The 24,798-nt window shown below is 40.0% G+C and overlaps 1 protein-coding gene across 3 annotated transcripts; it reads right to left on the bottom strand.

The window, feature by feature from the left end:
- Positions 1–398: 398 nt before the first annotated feature.
- Positions 399–24,795, bottom strand: tgs1 (trimethylguanosine synthase 1). Of its 3 annotated transcripts, none has more exons than XM_044367849.1 (16): positions 24,710–24,795; positions 23,728–23,947; positions 23,508–23,575; positions 17,588–17,703; positions 17,363–17,444; positions 16,673–16,783; positions 15,595–16,056; positions 14,551–14,695; positions 13,626–13,712; positions 11,652–11,808; positions 7,264–7,612; positions 6,202–6,348; positions 4,186–4,332; positions 3,283–3,499; positions 2,795–2,873; positions 399–1,018 (listed from the first exon to the last, which is right to left on the bottom strand). In XM_044367849.1, exons 2-16 carry the CDS (start codon positions 23,835–23,837, stop codon positions 905–907), a joined length of 2,391 nt encoding a protein of 796 aa, XP_044223784.1. In that variant the 5' UTR covers positions 23,838–23,947; positions 24,710–24,795; the 3' UTR covers positions 399–904. The 3 variants fall into 3 exon arrangements, with proteins under 3 accessions (XP_044223784.1, XP_044223786.1, XP_044223785.1); XM_044367851.1 differs by having other exon boundaries at positions 17,588–17,700; XM_044367850.1 differs by having other exon boundaries at positions 23,728–23,877; positions 24,710–24,789.
- Between the last annotated feature and the right edge of the window lie 3 nt (positions 24,796–24,798).

Genomic DNA, 24,798 nt, shown 5'->3' with positions numbered 1-24,798 from the left:
CAAAATATTAGGAACTTTTCAATATAATGTGCTCAAGTAAACCCCCACTCACTACGACATCCATAATCAACATAAAGTAAACCATCAGCTTTCTGACAATGTCCACAAAATCTGAAAATGTTATAAGATTTGTAAAAGTAGAATTTATGGTAGAGCTGTTGTATTGGATTGTTGTATGTTGTATTTACCAGGAACTTATCATATTTACCAATGTTTAATAAGTGTAAGCCACTTGTAAATTTTCTATTTATTTTTATTTATTTTCTGACTATAAATCACATGACACATGACATGTGCCAAAAGTCTTTGCCAAAAGTCTTTGAAAGGGGTAGGTTGGACCTTGTTGACCTGTTAGGGCATTGTTTATTATTAACAATTAATATAATCACTAACACAACTTTGTGAAAAAACATTTATTGGTTGTAATGTACAATAAGAAGAACGATAAAATATAAATTACTGACGTAAATTCCAGTAATTCCAGCTTTTACAAGTGTTAACTTAATCTGAGGGATTCACAAAACTCTTTAAAAACCACCTGCATTAACTCAAAGTGTAGTGTAGGGTGGTCAAGATGAAGACAAAATACATTTTGGATACCAGCTTTAACAGGGCTTGGCCAGTTCAAACTAACTTGTGATCATCACATTCAGTCTGAAATATTTTTTACTTGCATAAAACAACCCTTTATTGACAGAAAGTACAAAAATGTAAGTCAAACTGTTGCACTTTTAAGTACTTGAATGGATCCCTGAAGTGAATAAATGTTGACGTGATCGCAGTCCAGTAGGTAGAATGGTGGTATGAAGGTAGAAATAGAGCAATAGAATAGAAATCGAGTTTTGATCCATTCTCATTTAGTGGAGGAAGAAATCCTTATTGGTCTGTAACTTTGCCAGGGCTACTAGCTGTCTGACTCTATCAAGCTTCCAAAGTAAGCAGTTATGGTCTTCAGTTTGTTGTTGAGGAAGTTCTGCTCCACCTCCACCCTCCCTCCTGGACCAGCCAGAGAAGCTACCTGGGGACACATGGACATGGAGATAATACATTAACAGACAGATGTCTCAATTCCACTCACAGCTGTTGGTTAATAATGTCAAACCAGACAAGAATAGAAAGAATGGACACAGACTATTGTGTTGTGGTTGCAGATCCATTCAGTAATTTCAGTAATGTTCTCACTAAAATTGAATAATCCGGCATGATAAACCAGGCACCTGCAGCGTTAGAACCCACAGTTTCCGCTAGTATGTTGTAAGCCCGGCGGCCCACTGGGCCTGAGTTGACACCCGACTGGTCTAAGCATCTGGGAATTTTTTTTCAAAAAAAAAAAAAAAAAGAAAAAAGAAAAAAAAAAAAGGTATTTTAATATGTTTTCTAAAATAAAATGTATTTTACAAGTAGCATAGCTAATTGTATAACACATTTTACACACTCAGTGCTTAGCAAGTGTGTGCGGTTGAGAGAGAGAGACAGACAAGGGAGAGCCTTCAGACCCACACCCCACCACAGAACCACCACAGCTCAGCCATGGACACCAGCACACACCACACTGGCCAAGAGAGAGGAGAGAGAGGGCCATCAGCCCAAGCTATCAGAGCCTACTTGACCAGAGCCCAGCCTACCAGAATTTGGCCTGCTGGAGCCCAGCCAACAAGAGCCCAGTCTGTCTATCTGGAGCAGCATACTATGTAGAAGCACAGGCTGACATGGTTCAAAATTATTCATACCCCTGGCAAATTTTGACTTAAAGTTACTTTTACTCAAGGCAGACAGCCCAACGGACACTGCACACTGCTGGGTTCCACGGACGCAGACCAAGGAGGACACCACTTCTCCAGATGAGGCACACGAAAGCCCGCTTGGCCTTTGCAAATGCTCATCTGGACAAAGAAGAAGACTTCTGATCTTCTGTTTTATGGTCAGATGAAACAAAAATTGAATTGTTTGGCCACAATGATGTATCCTTCATTTGGCGTAAAAAAGGAGAAGCCTTCAACCCTAAGAACACCATCCCCACTGTCAAACATGGTGGTGGGAACCTAATGCTTTGGGGGTGTTTTTCAGCCAGTGGACCATGGAACCTAATCACAGTAAACAGCACCATGAAAAAAGAGCAATACATCAAGATTCTCAACAACAACGTCAGGCAGTCTGCATAGAAACTTGGCCTTGGGCATTTCAGCACGACAACGACCCAAAACACACAGCAAAAGTGGTGAAGAAATGGTTAGCGGACAAAAACATTAACGTTTTGCAGTGGCCCAGCCAGATTGAGAATTTATGGAGGGAGCTAAAGATCAGGGTGATGGCAAGGAGACCCTCCAACCTGAAAGAGTTGGAGCTCATCGCTAAAGATGAATGGGCAAAAATACCAGTGGAGACATGCAAAAAGCTGGTCAGCAATTATAGGAAGCGTTTGATTGCTGTAATAGCCAATAACAGCTTTTCAATTGATTATTGAGAAGGGTATGAATAATTTTGGACATGCTTTTTTTTGTTCAAATGTAAAAAAAAAGCTGAGAACTATTTATTTCCACAATGATGCCTCTTGTACATCATCTTATTATCTTCTGGTAGACACCTGTGTCATTTCCAATCAAGAAAAAACTTGCTGGTTGAATAAAAGTAACTTTAAGTCAAAATTTGCCAGGGGTATGAATAATTTCGGGCTTGACTGTATATATAATATGTATGCATACATATTACAAAAATGTTAAACTTCTTGTGCAATAACTAATGGACTGTTCAGTACTCATGCACCCACATGCATAAAGACAATGAGCATACAGACCTGATCCATGTCAGCATTGCGAGGCAGGAAGTACACTATGTTGTCTGATATCAGTTTGGCCAGGTGGAAAATCTGAAATGTGTCTACTGTTAAGGAAGAAAACCAATATTTTATGAACACAGTCCATTTTTTAACTGCATTGCAGACTAAATGGAGATTTCAATGTTTATATTTCCTGTGTATAGAGTGAGCATTTTGTCCTGAGGGCAGTGCTATATGTTCATGGAACTTACAAATATCCAAAGCCAAAGATTTCAACCTCAGTAAGTGAAATTACACTTTGATATTTCTTGTATTCAAATGGGCATTTTGTCCAGATTATGTTGCTTAACAAAAGGTCAAGGGGTTAACAAAAACATTAGGATCAATCTTCTAGAGATCGTGAATATGGCAAATTTCATGTCCAACCTGGCCAGTAGTTATCTGTCTCTGAACTAAATATTAGACAGATACACCAACAACCCCCATGCTTCTACATCAAAGGATATCCATCAGGCTCCATCATGGTCTTGATGTCAAACACCTCAGCGGTCAGGTAGTCTGGTCCTCCCCATGGTGGTGATAGGAAGACCACATCACCATGGAGACGGGGTGCCAGCTGAAGGAAGTCTCCTTGCAGGAAGTCGATTCGGTCGGCAACACCATAAACCACAGCGTTGTGACGCGCCAAGTCCAACCGTACTGGGTCGATATCAACAGCCAAAACTGAGCAGAAGACACAAGACAGAACGAGACAGCAAAAACTCAGCCACTTTCACTCTGTCCATGCAGGCACTATCACATTTCCAATCTTGCAGTAGGACTCACTGGACATTTTTTGTTAGTTTATGCTATTTTGTATCACACTTGAAATTAATTATGGAGCTCCTCAAGGAAGCATTCTGGGCCTTTTTCCATTTTTTTAAATAAATGCTCCCTTTGGCTAACATTATCACTCATCATAATGTAGAATACCATTGTTATGACTGATTATAGATTCAGACCTTAATTTTAAAAAAGCCCACTACTGAGTCACTTCACTGGTTACCTGTATCTTTTAAGAACTCCTTGCACCTTCCTATATCAGTGACTGCCTTTCATGTTATGTCTTAGCTGTCTTATACGTTTCCAGATATAACCATGATAAAATGAAATCTGGCAATAATACTATCTAATGTTATCTTTTAACAAGAGCAAGAAACATATATATACAGTGTCAAATCATCAGTTCTATCACATATGAAAAGATCAGATATAGTTCACCATTTGTACCATATGTCTTAAAATCTCTTGAAGAAGTCAGTACCAGACAAAATGACACAAGTGAAAAAAAGGTTTCACCATTGATATTATAAACTGTTGGAGATGAAAGAAAATGCAAGAACACACACACTCACACACATTAGGTTTACCTCTCTTGCCAGTGAGTGCAAACTGGATGGAGTTTCCTCCAACTCCACAGAAAGCATCTATGACCAGCTCAGAGTCAGAGAAGCTGTGGTCCACTCTGAAGGCGATGTGCTCTGCAATCCTCTCAGGTGTCACAGAGAACCAGCCCTCTGAAACACACCATCAACACAACAGTGTTAGTGATGTGTGTGTTTGAGACAGAGTCTAGGTAATTATGTGTGTTAAAGCATTGCCTGCATTGTCAGGTTGGCTGAATTAAATCTGTTTTTACGAGAATGATGCTGTGAGGTTGCTTCAAACCCACAGACCATGCTTATCCCAGCTAACTATTCATTTTTTAAAAGTCAGTACAATGCTATTTTCAGAGTCTCTCAGTGTGGATCTGATGAACAGCAAACCAAATGAAACCCATGGATTCAAGTAGAGTCTGTTAGTCACTGTAATCTCTGTCTCACCCATTTAGATTGTCGCCAAATTTTAGTGCTGCTGATACATGTCAGCAAAAAGATAAGCAACCCAGGGGGTTTGTTTGAGTTTGTTGAGGTAATGAAAGAAATTCATGAATATTGGAAGCAAATGTTCTCCAAACTGGAGTGTAAACACTGGTTTATAAACTGTGGATCTGTTTGCCATGTGCACTGTGACCTCAGAGGGAATCAACATGGAACTTAAATTGATGTAATTTCTTCTCCACAAAGGTTGTCATCCAAGCCAATTCAAGAGAACGGTAACGTAACTGGTACTTCATGAGCAGACACTGGGTGCAGATATCTGTGTAGTGAAGCTCTGCCTCCAAATGATTAATGTAGACATAGCTCATGAATTTCATCAAATCAGTCACATTTATTATTTTTGTTCTGTTGGGTGTACATCTCCTACCTGTGTGTCATTTGGAGTTTAGTGTGTGTAGTGTGTGGGTATGTGTTTAGCACAGTTACGTAGGTGTGTGCACAAATGCACGCAGGTCAAAACTCTATCCAACTGACAGAGGGGTAGGCTGTGTCAACTGAAACTCCCTGATAAACTTTATTTCTTTATGCATTAGATGTAATACTAACATGATCTAATGGTTGTATCTTGTTCTATGTCATATCAATTCCATTCTGTGTAAATCCTGTCAATATTAGAGATTACTAACTACAGTTTTTAATTAAATTATATTTGAAGAAATTAGGCGACCGTGAGTTTGTTGTCAAGTTAGCTTAATAACTCCACTGTATTTACAGTCCCTCTATGTTAATTGTATACATTTTCTTCTTTCTGTCAGGGGAGCCAAGCAGACACACACACACACCATCAGCTGATGTTTTCGTTACTTTGTATATATTTTACCAGCTATGGAGATGTTTTTGTTTGTTTTTGAAACAATTTTGTAGCTGATAGTTTAATTCATACCAGTCTAGCTATATAAGCTGAGTCTATTTCATGTTGCTATCCATAGTGGTGGTTACTGCATAGTGGTGGCTATGTCTATGTATGTCTATGAAATTGAATTTCATTGTATCCAATGGCAGGACCACTCGCCCAGCACACACCTAGTTACAAAAATTCACAGTTGCACAAAAAAGTGCCTCGACAACTTGCAGACCATGCGCACTCAACACGGAAGATGCGATGTCATTTTTGATGCGCACACCCTTGCGCTGGAGACACTGTTTCAAGCATAAACCTAGCTTAAGGCATTAGGTCTTCAATCACTTACCTGTGTGGGGTCATTTATGTATTGAGTGCATGTGTTCATGCCCGCCTGATCATCGATCAATTGATGAATGAAAAAATTAATCTCTGCCTCTCTGTCAATCTGATCCTAATTCAGTTTTAATTATAACTATGGTATTTCATGTTGTAAATGTCCACATTTAAAAAATGAGACGCCACTTCTACAAAAATAAAGTTGGGGAGGAGGTGATGGCACACAGGATTAATGAGCACTGTAGACATCTGACATTGTGATTCCACTAGCAATGAAACTCAAGTGTGTGTTAGTTTATAGAGATGCATGTAGAGTGCAGACTGACCTCGGTCCAGCCTTATCCCTTCATCAAAACGAGAGAAGAGTCTGTAGCGTTGAGCCCAGTATTTAGCCAGGTCCGGTTCTGCCGCCATCACTGCAGGTACCTGCTGCTTCCGCCCTCGCTTAAACTTCCTCTTTGGCTTCTTTCCATCTTTTACATTCAACACACACACACAGATGTTTACTTAGGTCCCTTTTGGGGACATTACATAGACTTGCGTTACTTTCCTGGAGACTTACCCTAACCCTAATCAGCCTAACCCTAACCATTACCTTAACCTTAACCATTAACCCAAAAATCACTTTTCCCCAATTGGGACACAGCTTCTGTCCCCAATTGGACAAGCTGTCCCCAATTAACTGGTCTTCAGTCTGAAATTTGTTCCCGAAAGTAGGCTATGACAGACCACACACACACACACACACACACACACACACACACACACACACACACACACACACACACACACACTTATGTAAACCTGCAGTGAGGAACTTTTACATATAAATGAATGTCCGTTACATTCAACAGCCATTGCCAAAGAGCTCACATAATTGTGATTAAGCTGATCACCACCAGGTAAATCTCTCTGTATTTCACAGCATACAGGAATTTTTAATCTGGTGTCGGGTTTGACACTCCCGCTGGCCGGATGAATGCATACTGCGCATGCTCTAATGGGAGAGCATGCACACTAGAGACTTCCGCTGGCCGAGCCAGCTAACTTCCGGTTAGCTTTCTGCTAACTTGAACGGGGATAAAATAATTTCATCATGCGGCTCTTCTAGACTTTCCAAATGTTATCAGACTGATTGGATCAAATTCTGATAGTGAAACAAATCATTTTGTGGGGGTTGTGTGACACTTAAAACTATTTATCCACCGTTTTACAGCTGTAACAGTAGCGATGGATGTCAGTGTTTTTGTAATTACTCTCACTGCCAAAAGGGGGAGACAAAAGTCTCACACTCCAGCTTTAAACTGCACTTATTTTCAAGACTGTCTCATTTTTCAAACAAAAACAAAAACATGTTATCACAACCATTTGGCAGATGCTATGCTTACCACTATGGCCTTCAGATGCATCAGACAGGAGAAAGTCAGGGATTTCCAGACACGCTAACTGTCTACCAGGCTGCTCCACCTGCTCTTCCTCCTCTCTCTCACTATTGGGCTTTGAGCACTTTCTCTTGTCTGCATCAAAATTGGACAGACAATGAATACTCTCCACTTCCACAGCTTCTTTATTATCATCCACAGTATTCTTCCTGCTCTTCTTGTCCTCTTCTCCCATCACATCTCCCAGAGATGGTGGCTTTTCCTCAGGGTGCTGTGTGCTTCCTCCTCCCATCTCATTCCCGTCACATGGAGTCATCTGTGTCTCTCTCTGGATCTTTTCAAGGAAGTTTTGGACCTGTGGAACAAACACAGTCTTAGGGCTCTTTTTTAACGATCCAAAGCGCATGGTCTGAAGTACATGGCGAAAGTGCATTTAGGGCATGTCCAAATCCACTTCTGCTAGTTTAATGACGAAAAAAATGGTCACAGTGCCAGGTGTGTGGTTCAAAAGGGTTGTACTTAGTCTCCTAATTAATCATAGGTGTGTCTTGAGTGTAACACATCACAGTGTCATCTCCCATTCCCTTTAAAAGCCAGGTGTGCTTGCACCTTGGCTGATTGCTATTATAAAGGTGCATTTGCCAAGTAGTACGAAGGGCCTCTTCACTGCAGAGGAAACGGATCTGCTCGTGCATGAAGTGAAAGCGCACAATCCGTCACGAGTACACTGTGCCTTGCTGCTCCAGGACCCTTCCGTGGGCAGCCCCAGACCACCAGTATAAGATCCTATTCATTAATTTGTTGCAAATTTCTAAAGGTTTATTTTTTTTAATTACAGCTTTGTTTGTCTCATTAAAATCATTTTGTTCAGTCATGGACTAACAGGTAAAATCAGCGGGGTTTTTGTTGCTGAAAGTATGGAAACCTGATCACTTTAATCTCAAAAATGTCAAAGAAATTAAATCATTAATTTTAATCATGTAAAAAAATCATCATACACAGTTGTCAGGACTTGATGAGCTCTCCAAGGTGCTGATCCTGCTGCTGGCAGCAGCTAGAAGGTGTCCAGATTTATTTTCTTCTTTACTTTAATCATTGTTTTCACGTCATTTATTTCCCCATGTGTTCCTCATGTCCTCATGTATTGATGAAACAGGAAAGTCGATCCGTGTCTGATCCGTTGTTGATATCCGTTTGCTGGGTCTTGACAGACACCCTAAACCTGACGAGTCTGTTGAAATACCTCCATGTATTGCCACGATTTGGTCAAATAATTAGACATTTTCATTTAATTCTGATAAATATTATGACTAACCATTATGACATATATTTTTTAAAATATGAAAATCAAAATTAACCACCGCACACTGTAATGACTTTACTGTGACTTTATTAAGAGTGAACTTAATCGCTCTTAATAAAGTCACAGTAAAGTCATTACAGTGTGCAGTGGTTAATTTTGATTTTCACCTTCCTGCGACCCACCAGCACCTGACTGAACATACTGGCTGTGTATGGGGAGTTCTGTCCTTTGATTTTTTAAAATATGTTGATGTATACAATAATAAACTTTCACATTGTAATCCTTTTATTTTTAATTTTTTTGCATATTTGTGTGCTGCTGCCATGTTGTCCATGTGTGTGTAACAAGCAGAGTGTACGTGTGTTGTGCACCCGCCTGTGTAGGCGCATATTACTATCTTGATAATGTGCCCTTAAAATAACAGTGAAACACTGTGCTATTGACTTCAGACCAGGTTTTTATTGGTCAATAGCGCAATCGCTTTCTGATGCCTCAAGATGATGCATCAACAACGCGCCTGACCACACCTCATTTTAAGACCAACACACATGGGTGTAAATGCATATGCTATTTAAACAACGTGGACGCTGGATGGGAAAATGACGTCGGTCTTAAACTAACAAAGACACTTGTGTCGCGCTTGGCGGCGCTTTGCACCGGGCACAGACTGAACTGAACTGACACAAATGAGCTAAATATGGTTACTTTATTGTTTTTTTTTTTTAAGACATTTTAGTGGAATACTGTGCAGTTCGGAATATGTGTTTGCATCTTTAAAACGCCAAGAAAATGTTTGAGTGAAAATCACCGCATGGTTACTTATGTGGATTATCACCATTCAGGTAATTATTTGTATTTAACATTCAGTAGATGCTTCCTTTCACAAAGGTTAATAATGTTGAACTGTGTAGAAGCAAAATATGCATTTCTGATAAAGCTCTAAGGGCCAGATTTATTAAGAAGACATGTGCTCCAGTTAACGTTGAATCTGCAGCTGAATTGTTTGTGTTTACTGCCTGATTTACTAAGGCAGCAGCTAATTACACACCTGGTCCTTGAATGAACCATGGGCTGACCTCCAGATGTATTCTTTGAGTAAAGGAGAGCTCAAAGGGGCAGTTCAGAGGTAGGATGATCTCTATGAGATCAAGCTCAGAAAAGAAATGGTGACACGATGTTTACTTCCACCTCAGTGAAACTCCACATTAGAAAAGTGTCTATTAGTCATAACATGATAATACTATATATTTTAGAACATATTATATCATTAACAAAGTCAAAAGAATTTTATCTTTATCTTAGAGAACAGGTACTTAGTCTTACTCAGTCAAATGCATTAAATACTATGCAGGATTTATCAGTTGGTGTTTGTAAACACAACATTCAATGTCTTAAAATCTGCACTAGGCAGCTGCAACCTGTAGGGATTTCACAGTTCATTAATCATCAACTTTAATGAACACAAATCTCTGGCCCGATTGCTGTTACAAAATAATCACATATTGTGTTTATTAACTTTATTGCTCTATTATAATGCACAACTTTGTCTGATCTAATTTAGATTTCTGTTCAATAAAGGTAATGTCATGTTTCTTATCCCACCTAAACTTTCTTCTTTCCAGAGACAGATAATTCACAAATTGTGTGACAATGTAAATCCAGTGGAATATGTGTCTACTCTTCACTTAATTTTTGCACAATCCTCCCATAAATGCTTACAGTATGTAATAAGGAGAGTGTCCCACAAACAAACACACTAAGACTCTGGTCTGGTATGCCTGTTAAATAACTACATCACATGCGTTCAAAATTCTGTCCCTGAATATCAGCTAAATGAACTGGATCAAACTGACCAGGTTTTATTCAAGGACTCCTGATGCAAGGAAATGTGGAGAAAACAGTTTGTCTGTACTCAATAAGCTTTACAAGGTCAAGCAGTGAGTTGTACTTTTTCTTTTCAAAACAACTAGCTAGCTGTCAACTGCTAACTGCTACCTGCCACTGTTACCAACATTCCAAAGGGACAAAGGGAGGAAGAGTTATTTTGTGAAGACAAGAGAAATTAAGGGGTCCTTGTTGGTGATATTCTCTCTCTCTCTCTCTCTCTCTCTCCATGAACTGGTGTGATGGTGGCGCGACCGATGTTTGCGGTGGCCTCTGCTAGTTCCGACTATGCAGTATCTCTGTCCATGTCTACGTCTTTGTCATTGTGTGGAGTGCAAAAGCGGTGTGACAGGACGTGGAAGAGGGGCAAGCACGGAGGAGTGCAAGCTAGGCTTACAAAACAGCAGCTCCAACAATCATGTTGACAGCAAAATGGATTATATAACTTACCCATCAGTGCTGGTCACTCTTTTACATGCAAGAGCTGTCTACATCAAATTGAGACATCTCTCTCTAAATTCACTTAAATGCACTGTGCTGCTAACTGTTCCTCCTTTTTTTGTTTTTTTTTTCTCTTGAGATTTATTTGTTTTTAGAATTTTTTTTTACATATACAGTATATCTTTATCCTTTCTGTTGTTGTTGCACTGCTGTGGGCTGGGAGGAACAGTAGGTGAAGATGAATATACAAAATTATTAATTTAACCAATGAAACTGCCATTTTGAGTTGTCAAAAACACATTTTGTGGTCTTATTTACAGTTGATCTAAATGTGACCGGAATAACCTTTTTAACCTATTTTTATAACTTATTAAGAAGATTTTCACACTCCAAATTGTTGATTAAGCTGCTGTTTAATGTTTTTTTTTACCAAGTTCCATGGCAGTTCCATTTCTCCCATTTTTACCAAAAACACACGCACATTTAAAATCTGCATATAGCTGGTGGTGTGGTTTGTAAAGCTTGGAAGTCATTGTTACAGAATCTCAGGTTCAAATACATAAAAGATGAGCAGGAACTTTTCTCTCAGCTGCTCTGGGAACAACTGGAGGTAACCCTGGGTGGATGGATGTATAGCACCCTGCAGCTGTCAGCTTGGAAGTATCCAACAAGGCAGCTCATATGAGTCTGCACAGAGCCGAAAAACTCCTTTCCAGTCTTACAGGTGTCTCAGACAGTGCAAACCCAAATAGTTTATAGGCTGTACCTTGTGGAGGGTGGTGCTGCTCTGTGGCTGTGTGTTGTCTCCACCCGCCTCTGTGAGCCTGGTATGTTTGTTGATGCTGCTGACTGATTTCTTAGTCCGCTGCTGCCTCTGACGCTTCTGACATGAACTGCCTTTAAAGCTGAACACACTGTCGAACCTGAGTTACAAACACAAGTACAACCTCATCCACAAAGACATTTACTGTGTAACAGCTGTTCCAACATTTGTACACACCATGACATGTCACATACGTACATACCATCCTCTGTTAAACTGCTTAATATGAAAATGAGACACCTAATGTTTTTTTCAGCAGAGACCAAAATATAAATCTCACTTTTTAATCACTTAGACACATGGAGACATTGCTTACTTAGTTATCTGGACCTTACATCCAGCGACTACACAGTGAAAACCATTTGAACATTAAAGTGATGCGTATGGTACATTTTTCCTGAAATGGCATCACTGAACATGAGTGAGACTGCTTTCCAAAACCAGCAGGACTAGTGACCAGTGGTGGAAGAAGTATTCAGTAAAAGTGCCAATACTGCAATGTAAAAAAAAGAAAAGTCCTGCATGAAAAATCCTACTTTAGTAAAAGTACAGAAGTATTACTAGTAGAATGTAGTTAAAGTATTGCAGTAAAAGTAGTGGTTTGGTCCCTCTGACTGATATATTATTATATATGACATCATTAGATTATTAATAGTGAAGCATCAGTGTTAGAGCAGCATGTTACTGTTGTAGCTGCTGGAGGTGGAGCTAGTTTACACTACTTTATATACAGTTAGCTTGTTAAGACCAGTGGTTCCCAACCTAGGGGTCGGGCCCCTCCAAGGGGTCAGCAGATAAATCTGAGGGGTGGTGAGATGATTAATGGGAGAGGAAAGAAGAAAAAACAAAGTTCTGATACACAAATCTGTTTTCAGTTTTTGGACTTTTTCTCTAATCTTTGATTTTTGCTGAAATATTGGATCATTTGAACATTTATTGAAATGAAAGCATGTGAGAAGTTTAGAGGGAAAAATCACTATTTGGTGGAGCTGTTAACAACTCATAGACATGTGAAATGTGACCCCGACTACACACTGCTTTTTGTAAGACATCAAAAGCCAAAAAGGTTGGAAACCACTGGTTTCATCTTTAACAATGTGTTGTATTTTAAAAGCTTGTTATATTATCCATTGTGTCAAATCTTCATCTGAAAAGTAACTAAAGCTGTCAAATAAATGTAGTGGAGTAGAAAGTACAATATTTCCCTCTGAAATGTAGTGGAGTGGAAGTATATAGTAGCATCAAACAGAAATACAAGTACCTCAAAATTGTACTTAAGTACAATAATTGAGAAAATATACTTAGTTACTTTCCACCACTGGCAGTGACCCCATGCTGAGGCTTATAAATGATCACCTGATGGTGCAGTTAACCCCTATGGCCACTGAATGGGGCTGTGTCACATTCCATCTCAATCATAGCAGCCAGAAATTATCCACTGCCATTCTAGCCACGTTGCTGATGTCCTGCAGACACGTAACTGAAGTGTCTCACCCACAGCTCTTCTCTCTGCTCCAAAAGCTTTACGGCCTATTTTTGTTGAAGGAATTTGCGTCTCTGAAGCCTGAAATTCACTTAAGAATGTATATAAATTACTAATTTACTAATTATTTTTTTCTCTTTGTAAGAAAGTAGTAAAAGAGAGAGTGAGAGAGACAGAGAAAAGAGGGAAAAAAGAGAGAGACTGTTCTCTTGGTACTTAAGGAAATATAGATACAAGATGGCGTACAGTAATTAAATTGAGTAGAGTAAAGCCATAAAGCATCTGTTACTACACCTAATTGACTTTAAACAGTATTCAAATGTGTCTGCTAGAAGGCACTCTGTCTCTGAACACCTAGTGGACACTGGAGTCATGGATGAACTGTAACGCTAAGCAAACCCCCCCAAAAACTGCAACATGAACTTGTCACTTACAGAGGAGAGGAGTTACGTTTGAGTCCCAGTTTACTCCAAGCTTCCTCCGATGTCAGATGTGGGCTTTCTTCCACATCCAGCTCATGACTGCAGACAAACAGAAAATAGTGCTTCAGGAATTTTGCTGTTTTGCACAAATATCAAACAATTTCAGAAAAATCATACAATATTAATTTCTTTGTCATAAATGTGTCAAGTTAAGGAAACATGGGTATACTATAATTACCAAGTTTAACATTTTATGCCCTTTAAAGCCATAAATGTCACACAGAGCATTATTGTACGCAAGCCTGGCTCTATTAGACAGTGACTGTGTGAGCTGTGAGGGACTGAGTTTGAGAGAGGGAATGTCATATTACAACTCCTATATTATTTATATACAAAGCTCTCTTTGGCATACTTCTGGGGTACCTGGCATATCTTATTAACTATAGTTCAATTTCACACTGCACAAGGTCCCAAGACTATTTGGTCCTTGAAAATAACCGTTAACACTGAGTTTGGGAAATTGGCTTTTAAATATTATGCTCCACACAAGTTGAACAACTGCAACAAATAACAATAAGGACAAGATGTTGCACTTGGCTATGCAGGGCACTGTCAGGCACTTTATGGTATATTAGAATTCAGAGTGTTTATTGCAAATTGAATAAATGAAAATTTGAACCTGTTGCACCTCATTTGATCAGAGGGGAGGATGTCAAATTCTTTAAAGAAATGATGGTCTGGATTCTCTACAGAAGACCATCAGACTCTGATAAGACTCAAACAACACTGTTACTGAAATATCCAAACACACAACGCTTGCAGATATTTGTTAGGGGGCACAAAGCATACCCACAAAAATACAAGCTAGAGAAAAGCTGTTTCTCATTAAAAGTAGCTCAGAATTTCTTGAAATTCAACACACACATTACAATCTCACCTGCGTTTAACTTTAGCATGTCGTCTTCCAGGAGGTTTGTCATCATCATCATCAGTTTCTCTATCTGACATCTTATTTCTTGAGCCAAACTGTCTGCCCAGGCTGCCAGCAGCCCGCTGGGAATCATTTTGCTGGGAATCTATATCTTATATGTCAAAACATACAAGATATTCATCATAAATGACATATTAGCATGAATCCAACACCATCATTACAACCCTAATATGTGATATTATGTCTGAAACCAATTGACCAAATTGATGTAATGATATTATAAAAGAATATTCTGAAATTTGAATGAACAGTGAAAACAGCTGGTATTAACTGGATGCATGTCTGATCATACCTGAACATTAAACACTTAAATGTAAGTCAAACCAGGATGATATAATAGTTTAATTTATTTAAAGTAAACAAGACATTTTGACATTTAGCTACCTAGGTTGATCAGTAGCTGATGTTTCAGGCTAGTACTATATTTCTGACAGGAGTGTGAGTTGCTGAGCTACATCTGCTTGTATTTCCAAATCTGTAGTTCCCATAAATGATCTTTTCTGGGATGCAGACTTTGCAACCCCATTTTTTGTCTCTTTTTGTTTTTGAATTTTGGGTCAAGCAAGACACATTTCACGTTTAGATTGAAACTGAAACTCAATTAATACAAAAGAGATGCCTCTCGTCTTGTTCTTGTTTTGGATTACATGGTTTTAATTTCAGTTAAGTTTGAACAAGTAACAGTTTTCGCACACCATAAAGTCTTACAGACTGGTACCCAGGATGACAAGTGAACACAATTGAGTACTTGACAGTCTGTAAGACTTTTGCTTCCTTCACAGTTGAGAATGAAATTTTGAACAAATGTATTCATTATGATGTAACTAACAGAATTAGATTTTTAATTTTTTTCTTTTAATTACTGGTACAGTAATAACAACCTTGCCAATTTTCAGTTTAGAGATTATAAGATAATAAAGTGACACTATAAAATGTAGTGTTAAAACATAAAAGAGAAAGCACACACACACACACATACATATATATTACCTGTATGTTCTGCTGTGTTGTGCTGTGAGGAGGTGCAACCCTTCCCACCATCAGAAGGATCATCAGAGCCACAGACCTCTCCCTCTGGCTGCTCTCTGATACCCGTCACACTCACGCACTGTCTGTCAGTCACGGTGCTTCCTCCTGACTCTAACGTGCAGTTCTGTCCTAACAGATCATTTAAAACCTCAACATCATCATGGAGAGCCTTCACTTCTCTTGTTTCTCCACCAGTGTTCCCATTACAGAAGGACTGCTCAGTGGTCCAACCTTGCCCTGCCCAATATGAGTACTGCTCCCAGTAGTAATAGTAAGTCTCTGCAGCATGTTGGTCCCAGGTAGCCTTTGAGTCTGGGTCGTCCCACGGAGCAATCACTGTCTCTGGATCTTCTGCAGACGGCAGCTTAGTCTCTGGATGTTTCTCCAGCCAGCTGCTCCACAGCAGAGCTTCACCCTGTTGAGCTTTAGGAGATACAGAGGAATGGATAAAATGGAGAAGCATCATTTATAGCAAAAATGTTATAGGAACCATGGGACCAGAGGAACTAATCTCAGGAATTAAAGGAACTAAAGTCTAAGTCTCTGCTTGCATTTCCCCTGCATCTGAAAAACCTTGTAGGTTAGGGAAATTAGACCCATGGTGGATTACAAAGGATGGCATGCCGCATTTGTTTTATAACAGTTTTCACAGAAGAACATGACAACACAGAGTCGTCCAGTTTTTCTTTGTATTATCCAACTCTAATGTTCAACTTAGATGTAATGAATGAAAAGGAGAAATGCAGAGGAAGAAAAGGAGACTGAAAACTCCAGAGTGCCTGTCTCCACAGTAAACAACCTGCAGGGTTTGCAAAACAAGACACTGTATCAGTTTGCTTGCCACATGAAGGTAATGATTATTAGACGGTGTCGTTTTAATTGGGGTTTAAATTTTGTCACACTTACATACAATGTCCGACCATTTTTGTATGTAGTCCAATGATACATTTCAAATGTCATTGAGTTCACTGTGTTTCATTGTGCAATTGTACAGTGTGTAATGTGTATTTAAATGTAATCTTCATATCCTCTTCCTTACTCCAGTATGTTTCCCAGCCAGCATCGTAGATGGTCTGTGTCTCCGTCCCTCCGTCCACTATCCCGGTCTTCATTCCTTCCTCCAAAGGATCAGACACTTCCTTGTCACCAACTAAGTGCAAAATCACAAAGCAGTGTCAAATGACATCACAGTAATAATAATCTTAATTTGGCACATTTCCAAACACAGTTTCAAAGTGTTTTACAGTGAAAATAACAAAGCAAAATACTGATAAGATAACAAGATAGGAGACAAACAGGTTGCATATTAATAAAATGAAAAACAATTTCACAAATAAAGAAGGTAAAAGTGAGTTTTATTAAGTTATCTAAAAGATGCTAAGGATCTCGGATAAGGCCGATGACTGTTGTGTCGTCTGCCAGTTTCAGGAGTTGAACAGACAGGTCTGCTGAGCTGCAGTCACTGGTGTAGAGGGAGAAGAGCAGTGGGGAGAGCACACATCCCTGGGGGGTACCATTGCTGACTGTCTGGGTGCTGACATCTCTATCTATCTCTCACTATCTCTCTCCTTACTGTTTTAGGCCCAAGTGTAGTCTCTGTGATGGCATCTGGGAACTTGAGTTGCCTCCATAGGTCAACATTCAGCTACCATTCCCGAGCAGTGGCACAAGCCCGCTGGATTATCTTGGTTTCTGCTGCAGCCTCTGCAGCCTATTTTCATGTTATTACCTGTGTTAATAACCTGTAGATCTTGCTCCTCTTCAGCTGGTTGTGTCCAGTATGTAGCAGGCTTCCTGTTAGACCTCTTCCCCTGACACATGACCAAAAACAGGCTCATTGAGAATGGCTCCAAACATTTCAGTTCAATGAATCATTTCATAAAGGTAACTGAAACAGCATGACACTACATAGACATGGTGCTGAAAGGAACATCAAGCCGCAGGTCTGACCTACCTTTCTCAAGTCCTTAGAAGAGCTGACAAAGGCCAAAGGCAGACCCATGCTGGCCATCAGTTGAGCCTCTTCATCCAACACCTCCTCCTCCTCAGCCTCCTCTTCATCATCTGCTTCTGTGGACAGGGGGGTATTTTACTCCTAATGGAATCATCTTTCCAAGTCAAAACTTGAAATGCACATTTGATTTTTCATCCTCTGTAAGACAGTGTGTGTATGTGTGCCTGTGTGAGACTGTTACCTTGAACAGCCTGAAGCTTGTGTGTCTGTATGATGATGCGCAGCTGCAGCACCAGTTGTAGAGCATGTGTGTGTGTCATTAATAATAATAATAATAATAATAACTATTTGTACAGCACCTTTCATACAAGAAATGTAGCTCAAAGTGCTTTACAACAAAAGAAATTATATGCACCTTCAAGTCCTTCACATGAAAAAGACAAAAAGAACATAACAGCACGTAAAAACATTAATGTAACATAATCAAAAATAAAACCCACTTGATAACATTAATGAAAATAAGATAAAATAAAGTGAAAATACAATACATAGAATGCGTACTTCAGTGGTGGTAATTTGAGACTTACTAAGTGAAAACTTCTATTTCACCATGTGTACACAATCTATGAATCGGCACCTAGGTCTCTGAAGCCATAAGCAAACAGAACCTTCATTTTCCCAACGGACACAGACTGATCGCCAGTCTTGGTTAACCGCAATAAGCCTCTTTCAGCCTACCCCAGAACATCTTTGCATGGGTTTAACCACACTGTGGGTCTTATCTGTGTCGGGCACAACTCGAAGCTGCCCCGGAAAAAAAATCACCCTAAGTGATGCTGTGGGGGTTAAAAACACACATCATTTAAATCAGCGGGAAACCCCAGCACCAGCTGGGGGATTGGAACAACGACAGACCTGGGCCTTGTTTCCCGATAACTATCAATCTTAGAAGTTAAACACTTCTACACACATTTACCAAAGTGGTACTTCAGAGCAAGTGCGCGTACACGCTGTTAAGAGCTTCTTTACGTCGGCTGTTTGTAGTAATGAAGATGATGCTGAATACATTTAAAAGTAACTTTGTTGCTTAATTGCCTAAATGTTGTACTACACAAATAAAGGTTTTATACTTGAAATTGTTCAGTATGAAAATGAAGCTTCATGTGAAGTAAACAGTCTGCAGACTTTATAATTCATGTTCCTGGGTGGAAACCGGTTTAAAAAAATAAACACTAATTGATTTAGCCGCTGCTACTGGCAGACATTACTCTGAAGATCAGATTAAGCTAAAATGAAGCAGTTTGAATATAAATGTGTTTTGTACAGGTAAGTGAAGAATATAACGTAAACTCCTGTAAGTGTTGTGGACATTGGTTTGGGGTTGCATATTTTAATGTATAATTTGAACGTACGTCTGGTGCCAGGATATGTGTATGTGCTGGAAGCATTAGTGTTTTGTGCTAGCGATTAGCATTAGTGATTAGCATGTGTAATTCACAGTCTAATATGTATTAACAGATAGCATTAACAGCCATTTTGATACAACAAAGCCTGTGAAATGTTTTGTTTATGTACACCCACCACGGTAGTTTGTTCACTTCTGTTTAATAGCATTTTATTGTCATGCAGGTAATGTTATTTGTGTGTAAGTGTATAAAAGTGAGATTATTGCTAGAATACAGGCAGTTAGTGAGCCAAGTTAAACCTGTGGGCCTGTAGAGATGTAGGCTGGAAAGCCAGGTTTATTGTATTTCCCAGCCATTGTTACACTGTCTAGGTCATTCAGTAAACACAGTTAAAAGGTGTAATGTGATGTTTTCCATTAGTTAAACTGAGTAAGAGACATCTATGGAACATAAGAGAGTGTTACTCATGCAGCTGAGAAAATTTGTTTATGATTGTGTATGCTCAATACTCTTTCTGTATTGTGTAGAAAATGTGCAATTTACACATGTAGGTATTTGTAGCATTGTGTACAGGATGTTTAAAGTTAGTGAAGTCCATTGAGAACTTCAATGCAGGGCTCTAAGCCAAAGTTATTACAATGAAGTTCACAGTTCAGAGATAGAGCTAATTCAAGCTGAGTTAACGCCACTAAGATATGAATAACATTGCTGACAACTGTTTTAAATATATTTTGCACAGGTAACCCCTGTGAGCTTCATTCTGAATCTGTAACATATAACATATTTACTCCACTACAGGGAAACAGCTCTTAGAAAATGTGTAGCCTGTCCTGAACTACTACTCGAAAACAGACATGTTTAAATAACCACGGTTTCCCAGAGATTGTGATAGGTGGAAATGGAAAATGTAATGTACATGGAAAAGAAAACTGAATATAGGCCCAATGGTAGCTGCATGTTAGTGCTGTTCTGGGTTGTAATATTAAATTTAGTTGTTGTGGATGGTCAGCATGGCACCTTCAGTTTAACGCTGTATTATAAGTAAGATGTAAAAACATCAACCTTGAGCCTTGAGTACAAACATTACAATGGATGCTAACATGAGCTTATCTGTGCATAGGTTGAAGCAATGTGACACACTGAACATCTGTATTGACACATTTTGATCACCTGCCATTCATTAAGGTTTGCCATGCCATGGCCACACAAGCCCACACTAGCTCTGTGTCCCATCTTGGCCACCCCAGTCAAAATGTCCTGGATATGCCACTGGACGCACTTATCGTTTCTGCTGCTGTGTGATGCTGCAGGTATTAAATAAAGTCAAAGGAAAGAATATGATGCACAGCCAACTGTGGGCAACAAACAGAACATCAGTACCGATGTTTCTGCAACATCCCGGATTACATTCAGTGACACCTGAATGACATTAATGTAAAATTCAGACATTAATCTAACATGTTTCAGAGCTGCCTGAGTAACATTAATAGCTGTAGCCTATTCTGATAAACATTTCAGTAGATTATGTTATAGATGCAAAATACTAGAGAAATAAAAGAAGCAAAATACATGAAAGGTGGTTTGTGATTGTGGAGAGCTCTGTGTGTGTGCATCTCTGCTAATTAAAGACACACAATTTGAAGCTTTTGTGCTCTCTGCAATTTTCATTATGGACCAACCTCTGTGCTGAAATGTGGAGGAAAGCCTGAAACACTGGAAATCGATCCGCTCACTGTAAACAGTAACTTTACTGCCTGTAATACATCCATGGTCTGTATGCGTCTTGTTAAGTCTATATTTCTCCCCCTCCACCTGTTGCTACACCTTCAGTTCCACTCTGTTACATTAAAATACCAGTTTTGAGGACCAGAAATATGTGGGGCTCGGCTCAAACCATTCGAGGCTGAAGCAGTGGCGGCCCACAGGATTTACAGGACAGAACCAAAGTTTTGGCACTGCACTCACAGCTGCACTGTGTTCACTGTTGCTGTTGACATCAACACAAACGAGACGCAGGAGATTTTTTACTGTAAGGCCATATTCATACCAAGTCAGGCGGTGTAGCGAAAAAAAAACAGTCCTGCCATTCATTTGAATAGGGACAGTGTGTTTAAGCTGTGGGGTTTTGGCCACAGCGACACTGCACCAGTCTGCAGCGAGAGAGTTGCTACAGAGTCAACTTTTGGAGAAACGCAATGTGATGTCACGCTGCGATGGCCAATCACAGCCAGTGATCAGACTGATCTGAGCTGTAAAACCCTGCCACTAGGGAGGCCAGATGTTACCAAGAGGAGGGGAGGACATTTCTCTTTGATTGATAATGTTAAAACTTAAGTTTAAGTTACAGTTAAGTAAAGTTTGCTGTCGGCTTCCTAACTATTTTAAAAAAGACAAGAGAAAAAGAGAGAGCTGAGAACCAGCTAAAGAGAGAGAACAGTTACGTTCTAGAGCACAAACATGCCCACACCTCCGCTCAACCCTGCGGCGGTACGCCACAACACCTGATTTGGTCTGAATACGGTCTAAGTGTTGCAATATAGGGGTATGTGAGGGGATCACAGATGTATCGCAAGAGCCGGATAGAGCTCTGCCAATCAGCCAATTGCAGCCAATTTTTCCCAGTGGTCACTTGCGGTCTCGCAGCGAAAAATTCCCCTGCGGCCCAAAAAGCATTTTCGCCATAGACCACCATTGTAAAATCATTGACAGGACACCTTGAACTGCAAACAAGGTCAATTATGACTCTTTCTATTTTTAATTTTTGATCCATAGAGGTTTTATATTTGTAAAACTTCCATTGAGGCGAGAACAGCGATTTAAAATCTGTGACATCATCACAAAGGGCCAAGCGAGAACTCACAGAGCCAGCAAAGGAAACAGTGGGAACATCTCAAGTCTCTTAATTTATGTCTCTTCGCTCCTCACTCCTCGCCTGAACTGGAAGTTGTTCCTGATGTGCCATTTTGAAAGGCGTCCCAAGTCTCCTATTCTGCTCCGAGGAGGGAGGAGCGAGGAGCGAGGAGGGATCTCTGATGAGCGAGGAAACACAAGAGCGGCCTTCATGGAAGTCTTTTACTGGTCGACACGCCCCCTTATTGGATATCAGTTATTGATTGGACACTGCAGCTGATCAGACTGATCTGATACATCACTGCAGTTTCATACCGAAGTGGAGACAGATTACAAATTGAATTTAAGTGCATCATTCCCAAGTTTTATGTTTTATTTGTTTTCTGATTAATCATGGTTAAAAATCTGTTAATTGTCGGTCTGATCAACAAAAGAACCATAAACAACTCTCTTCATTTATAAGAAAGTTTTTTTTTTCATGATGTTATTTCCTTCATTAAACTGTTTCTTGCTGACAGACAGACTCTTCCTGACTTTAATTTTATCCATAATAACAGTTAAACACATCTATATTTTACATCATTTATCGTCATTTCCATTCAGTCACATGTCACGTGAGGCTGAAAATTCCTGAGTGTCGGGTTTGATATGAGTTAAATCATTTCCATTTGCCCTGAAACATTTAGCCAAATACATATTTTCCAGTGTTCAGAAGACACCCTGATCATATTCTGGGTTATTGAATAATGAATTCACTATCAGGATTATCAAAAAATACAGATGCAAATATCAATAAATAGTATAAACGCATTCTGCGAGTAGAAATGGTTCCTGTGCGTCTGAGCAGGACACAGTATAAATGCAGAATGCAGGTTGTTATTTAGGTGTTTGTTAAACAGGTAACAGGCAGCAGAGAGGAAACAGCTGCTCTAGCGGTGATAACCTTTAATAGTGTCAGCACAGTGCACATGTGTACAGACACAAACTGCATCAGAGGTTTCTACAGCTGTTAAAGCCGACTGACAGCAACAAATTTCCTCGTTTCCTCTCTCCTCGCTTGGTTTCTTGCGTCTCTCCTTGCATCCATGGTGGGAGGGACTAGGACGCACGGAAAAGACGCAAGTGAGGGAAACGTGGATGCAATTTAACAGACTTGGGATGCACCCAGTACTGCGCACTTTCAGTGGGCCGCACAACGCGGAAGCAAACCCGAAAGCTAGAAACTTTTTTGGCGTGTGCGCCAGCTGAGAATTTTTTATTAGACTGAATGGGTGCCGTTTTAGGTCCGTTATCCATCTCGTATAACATATCCATGGAGAGGATACAGTGATTCGTATCTTAAAAAGAATGTGGGAGTAGGGTAAAGTAGGGGCAATGGTCCCTTGCCCCCCCCTATTTCCGGTGCCAGTGTTCTTAAAATACTCTCAGCCTCCTAAAACTGTTTAAGAATCACTCGTTAATCTCCTATCATTTTTAAGAGCACACTCAGTTACGACGCTTTTCTGAAACACTTCTTACGTTAACATGTTTTTGGGAAACGAGGCCCTGGACCTAAACGTGCACAGTTCAGTGTATTCTGAAAGACATAGCCCACCTCCTATGATGAGTTTGAACTCAGCCATTCTCTATGCAATCAGAATTAAACATGAAAGGGAAGAACATACCTTGGACTGCAGTTTCTGCCAGGTCAAATGAGAACAATCTATTATCCGAGCGATACAGCTCTCGGTCCCTTGACGGAGGTAGAGACAGACAGAAAGAGTTGATGAAGACCAAGAATCTCTATACTTCAGTCTGCAGTAGGCTACGTCTTTCTCACTTTAAAGGATGTTCATCACACACCCATACGTGCAAGTGGACATAAGAGAGATAGTAAAGGCTTACTGTACGAAGACTCTGGAGCAGCAGCAATGGATCCTCTCCTCCTCAGGTGAGAGTCTCCTGCTGAAGAGGATATCTGCCACCACCATCACCTTGCTCCTGTCCGGCATCATAACGCTCTGTATACACTGGCTGCAGGCGTTGTGTTCCCTTCTGGATCAACATCAGGGATGTACAGTCAGATTTCGAGCAGTCAGTGTTCCGCTGGCACTTCCGGTCACGTCTTTTCAGAATGAAAGTGTTATTTTACTAATCTTTTAGAGAACCCATTTCCGTTTTTTTATTTGACTTATAATTATGGATCAAGTACATTAATATTGCACCTATAATCCCAGTGTTAGGTAATGATGTGAGCCATGCCATGATAGTGAGTGGAACCTTTCTATCAGTGCGCTGGTTTCTTTCCAGGGATACTGAATCACCGGGGCACCAATGTGTCACACTCAAAGCGTTCCGGGGTTAGGATCAGGGTGTTTGTTAGCTAACAGACTTGTATGTTGTGCTAGTTTAACACACAACACACAGTGGTGTGTTTGTAATGTCTCACAGAGTATCGTCTAAGGTAACGTCTTTGTATTTATTCTATGATGTTAGCTGTTGGCGTTAATGCTGAAGGCCCGCTGTCAACTGTCAGAATGTCAACTTCCACTCATTTAATGTTAGTTAGCTTGTAGTTTTACCGCCGCCGGCGCTGCTGTCTTCTGTTGTTACCAGCATTATCACATTTTGCGGTGGTTTCTATACTCCTCATAGCCAGGTTGTGAGGTTAATCCAAACATTAAAGTGAGCGCCGTCATTTGATTCTGTGCTGGATGTCGTAACTCGTGATAGGCTATATGTTCCTAAACCTTACCCACTGCTTATTACGAAAGGCAAATTGTCCTGCAAAATTGTCAAACCCCTCACATGTACTTGTGTTACCCTAACACGGACAACTGTTCTTTTGTTAGTTGGTGATGGTTTCCTCTCCTCTCCCTTCGCTTACCAGCATGTAGCAGCAGATGATCCTTGCCCCTGAGGCTGTCTGACTGACTGACTCTGTCATCAGCTGGTTGAACAACAGCTTCTGTGACT

The sequence above is a fragment of the Thunnus albacares genome, chromosome 12 (genome assembly GCF_914725855.1).
Source record: "Thunnus albacares chromosome 12, fThuAlb1.1, whole genome shotgun sequence".
NCBI lineage: Eukaryota > Metazoa > Chordata > Actinopteri > Scombriformes > Scombridae > Thunnus > Thunnus albacares.
Note: the sequence above shows the minus strand (reverse complement) of the source record. Positions and strands in the feature narration are given on the sequence as shown.

Coding starts and splice junctions, on each gene's coding strand:
- tgs1 (XM_044367849.1), bottom strand. CDS start 23,837: ATGATGCCGGACAGGAGCAAGGTGATGGTGGTGGCAGATATCCTCTTC. Junction 4,333..6,201: donor AGGGATAAGGCTGGACCGAG/GTCAGTCTGCAC, acceptor GGTGTGTTTCAG/AGGGCTGGTTCTCTGTGACA. Junction 3,500..4,185: donor TGCACTCACTGGCAAGAGAG/GTAAACCTAATG, acceptor TCTTCTGCTCAG/TTTTGGCTGTTGATATCGAC.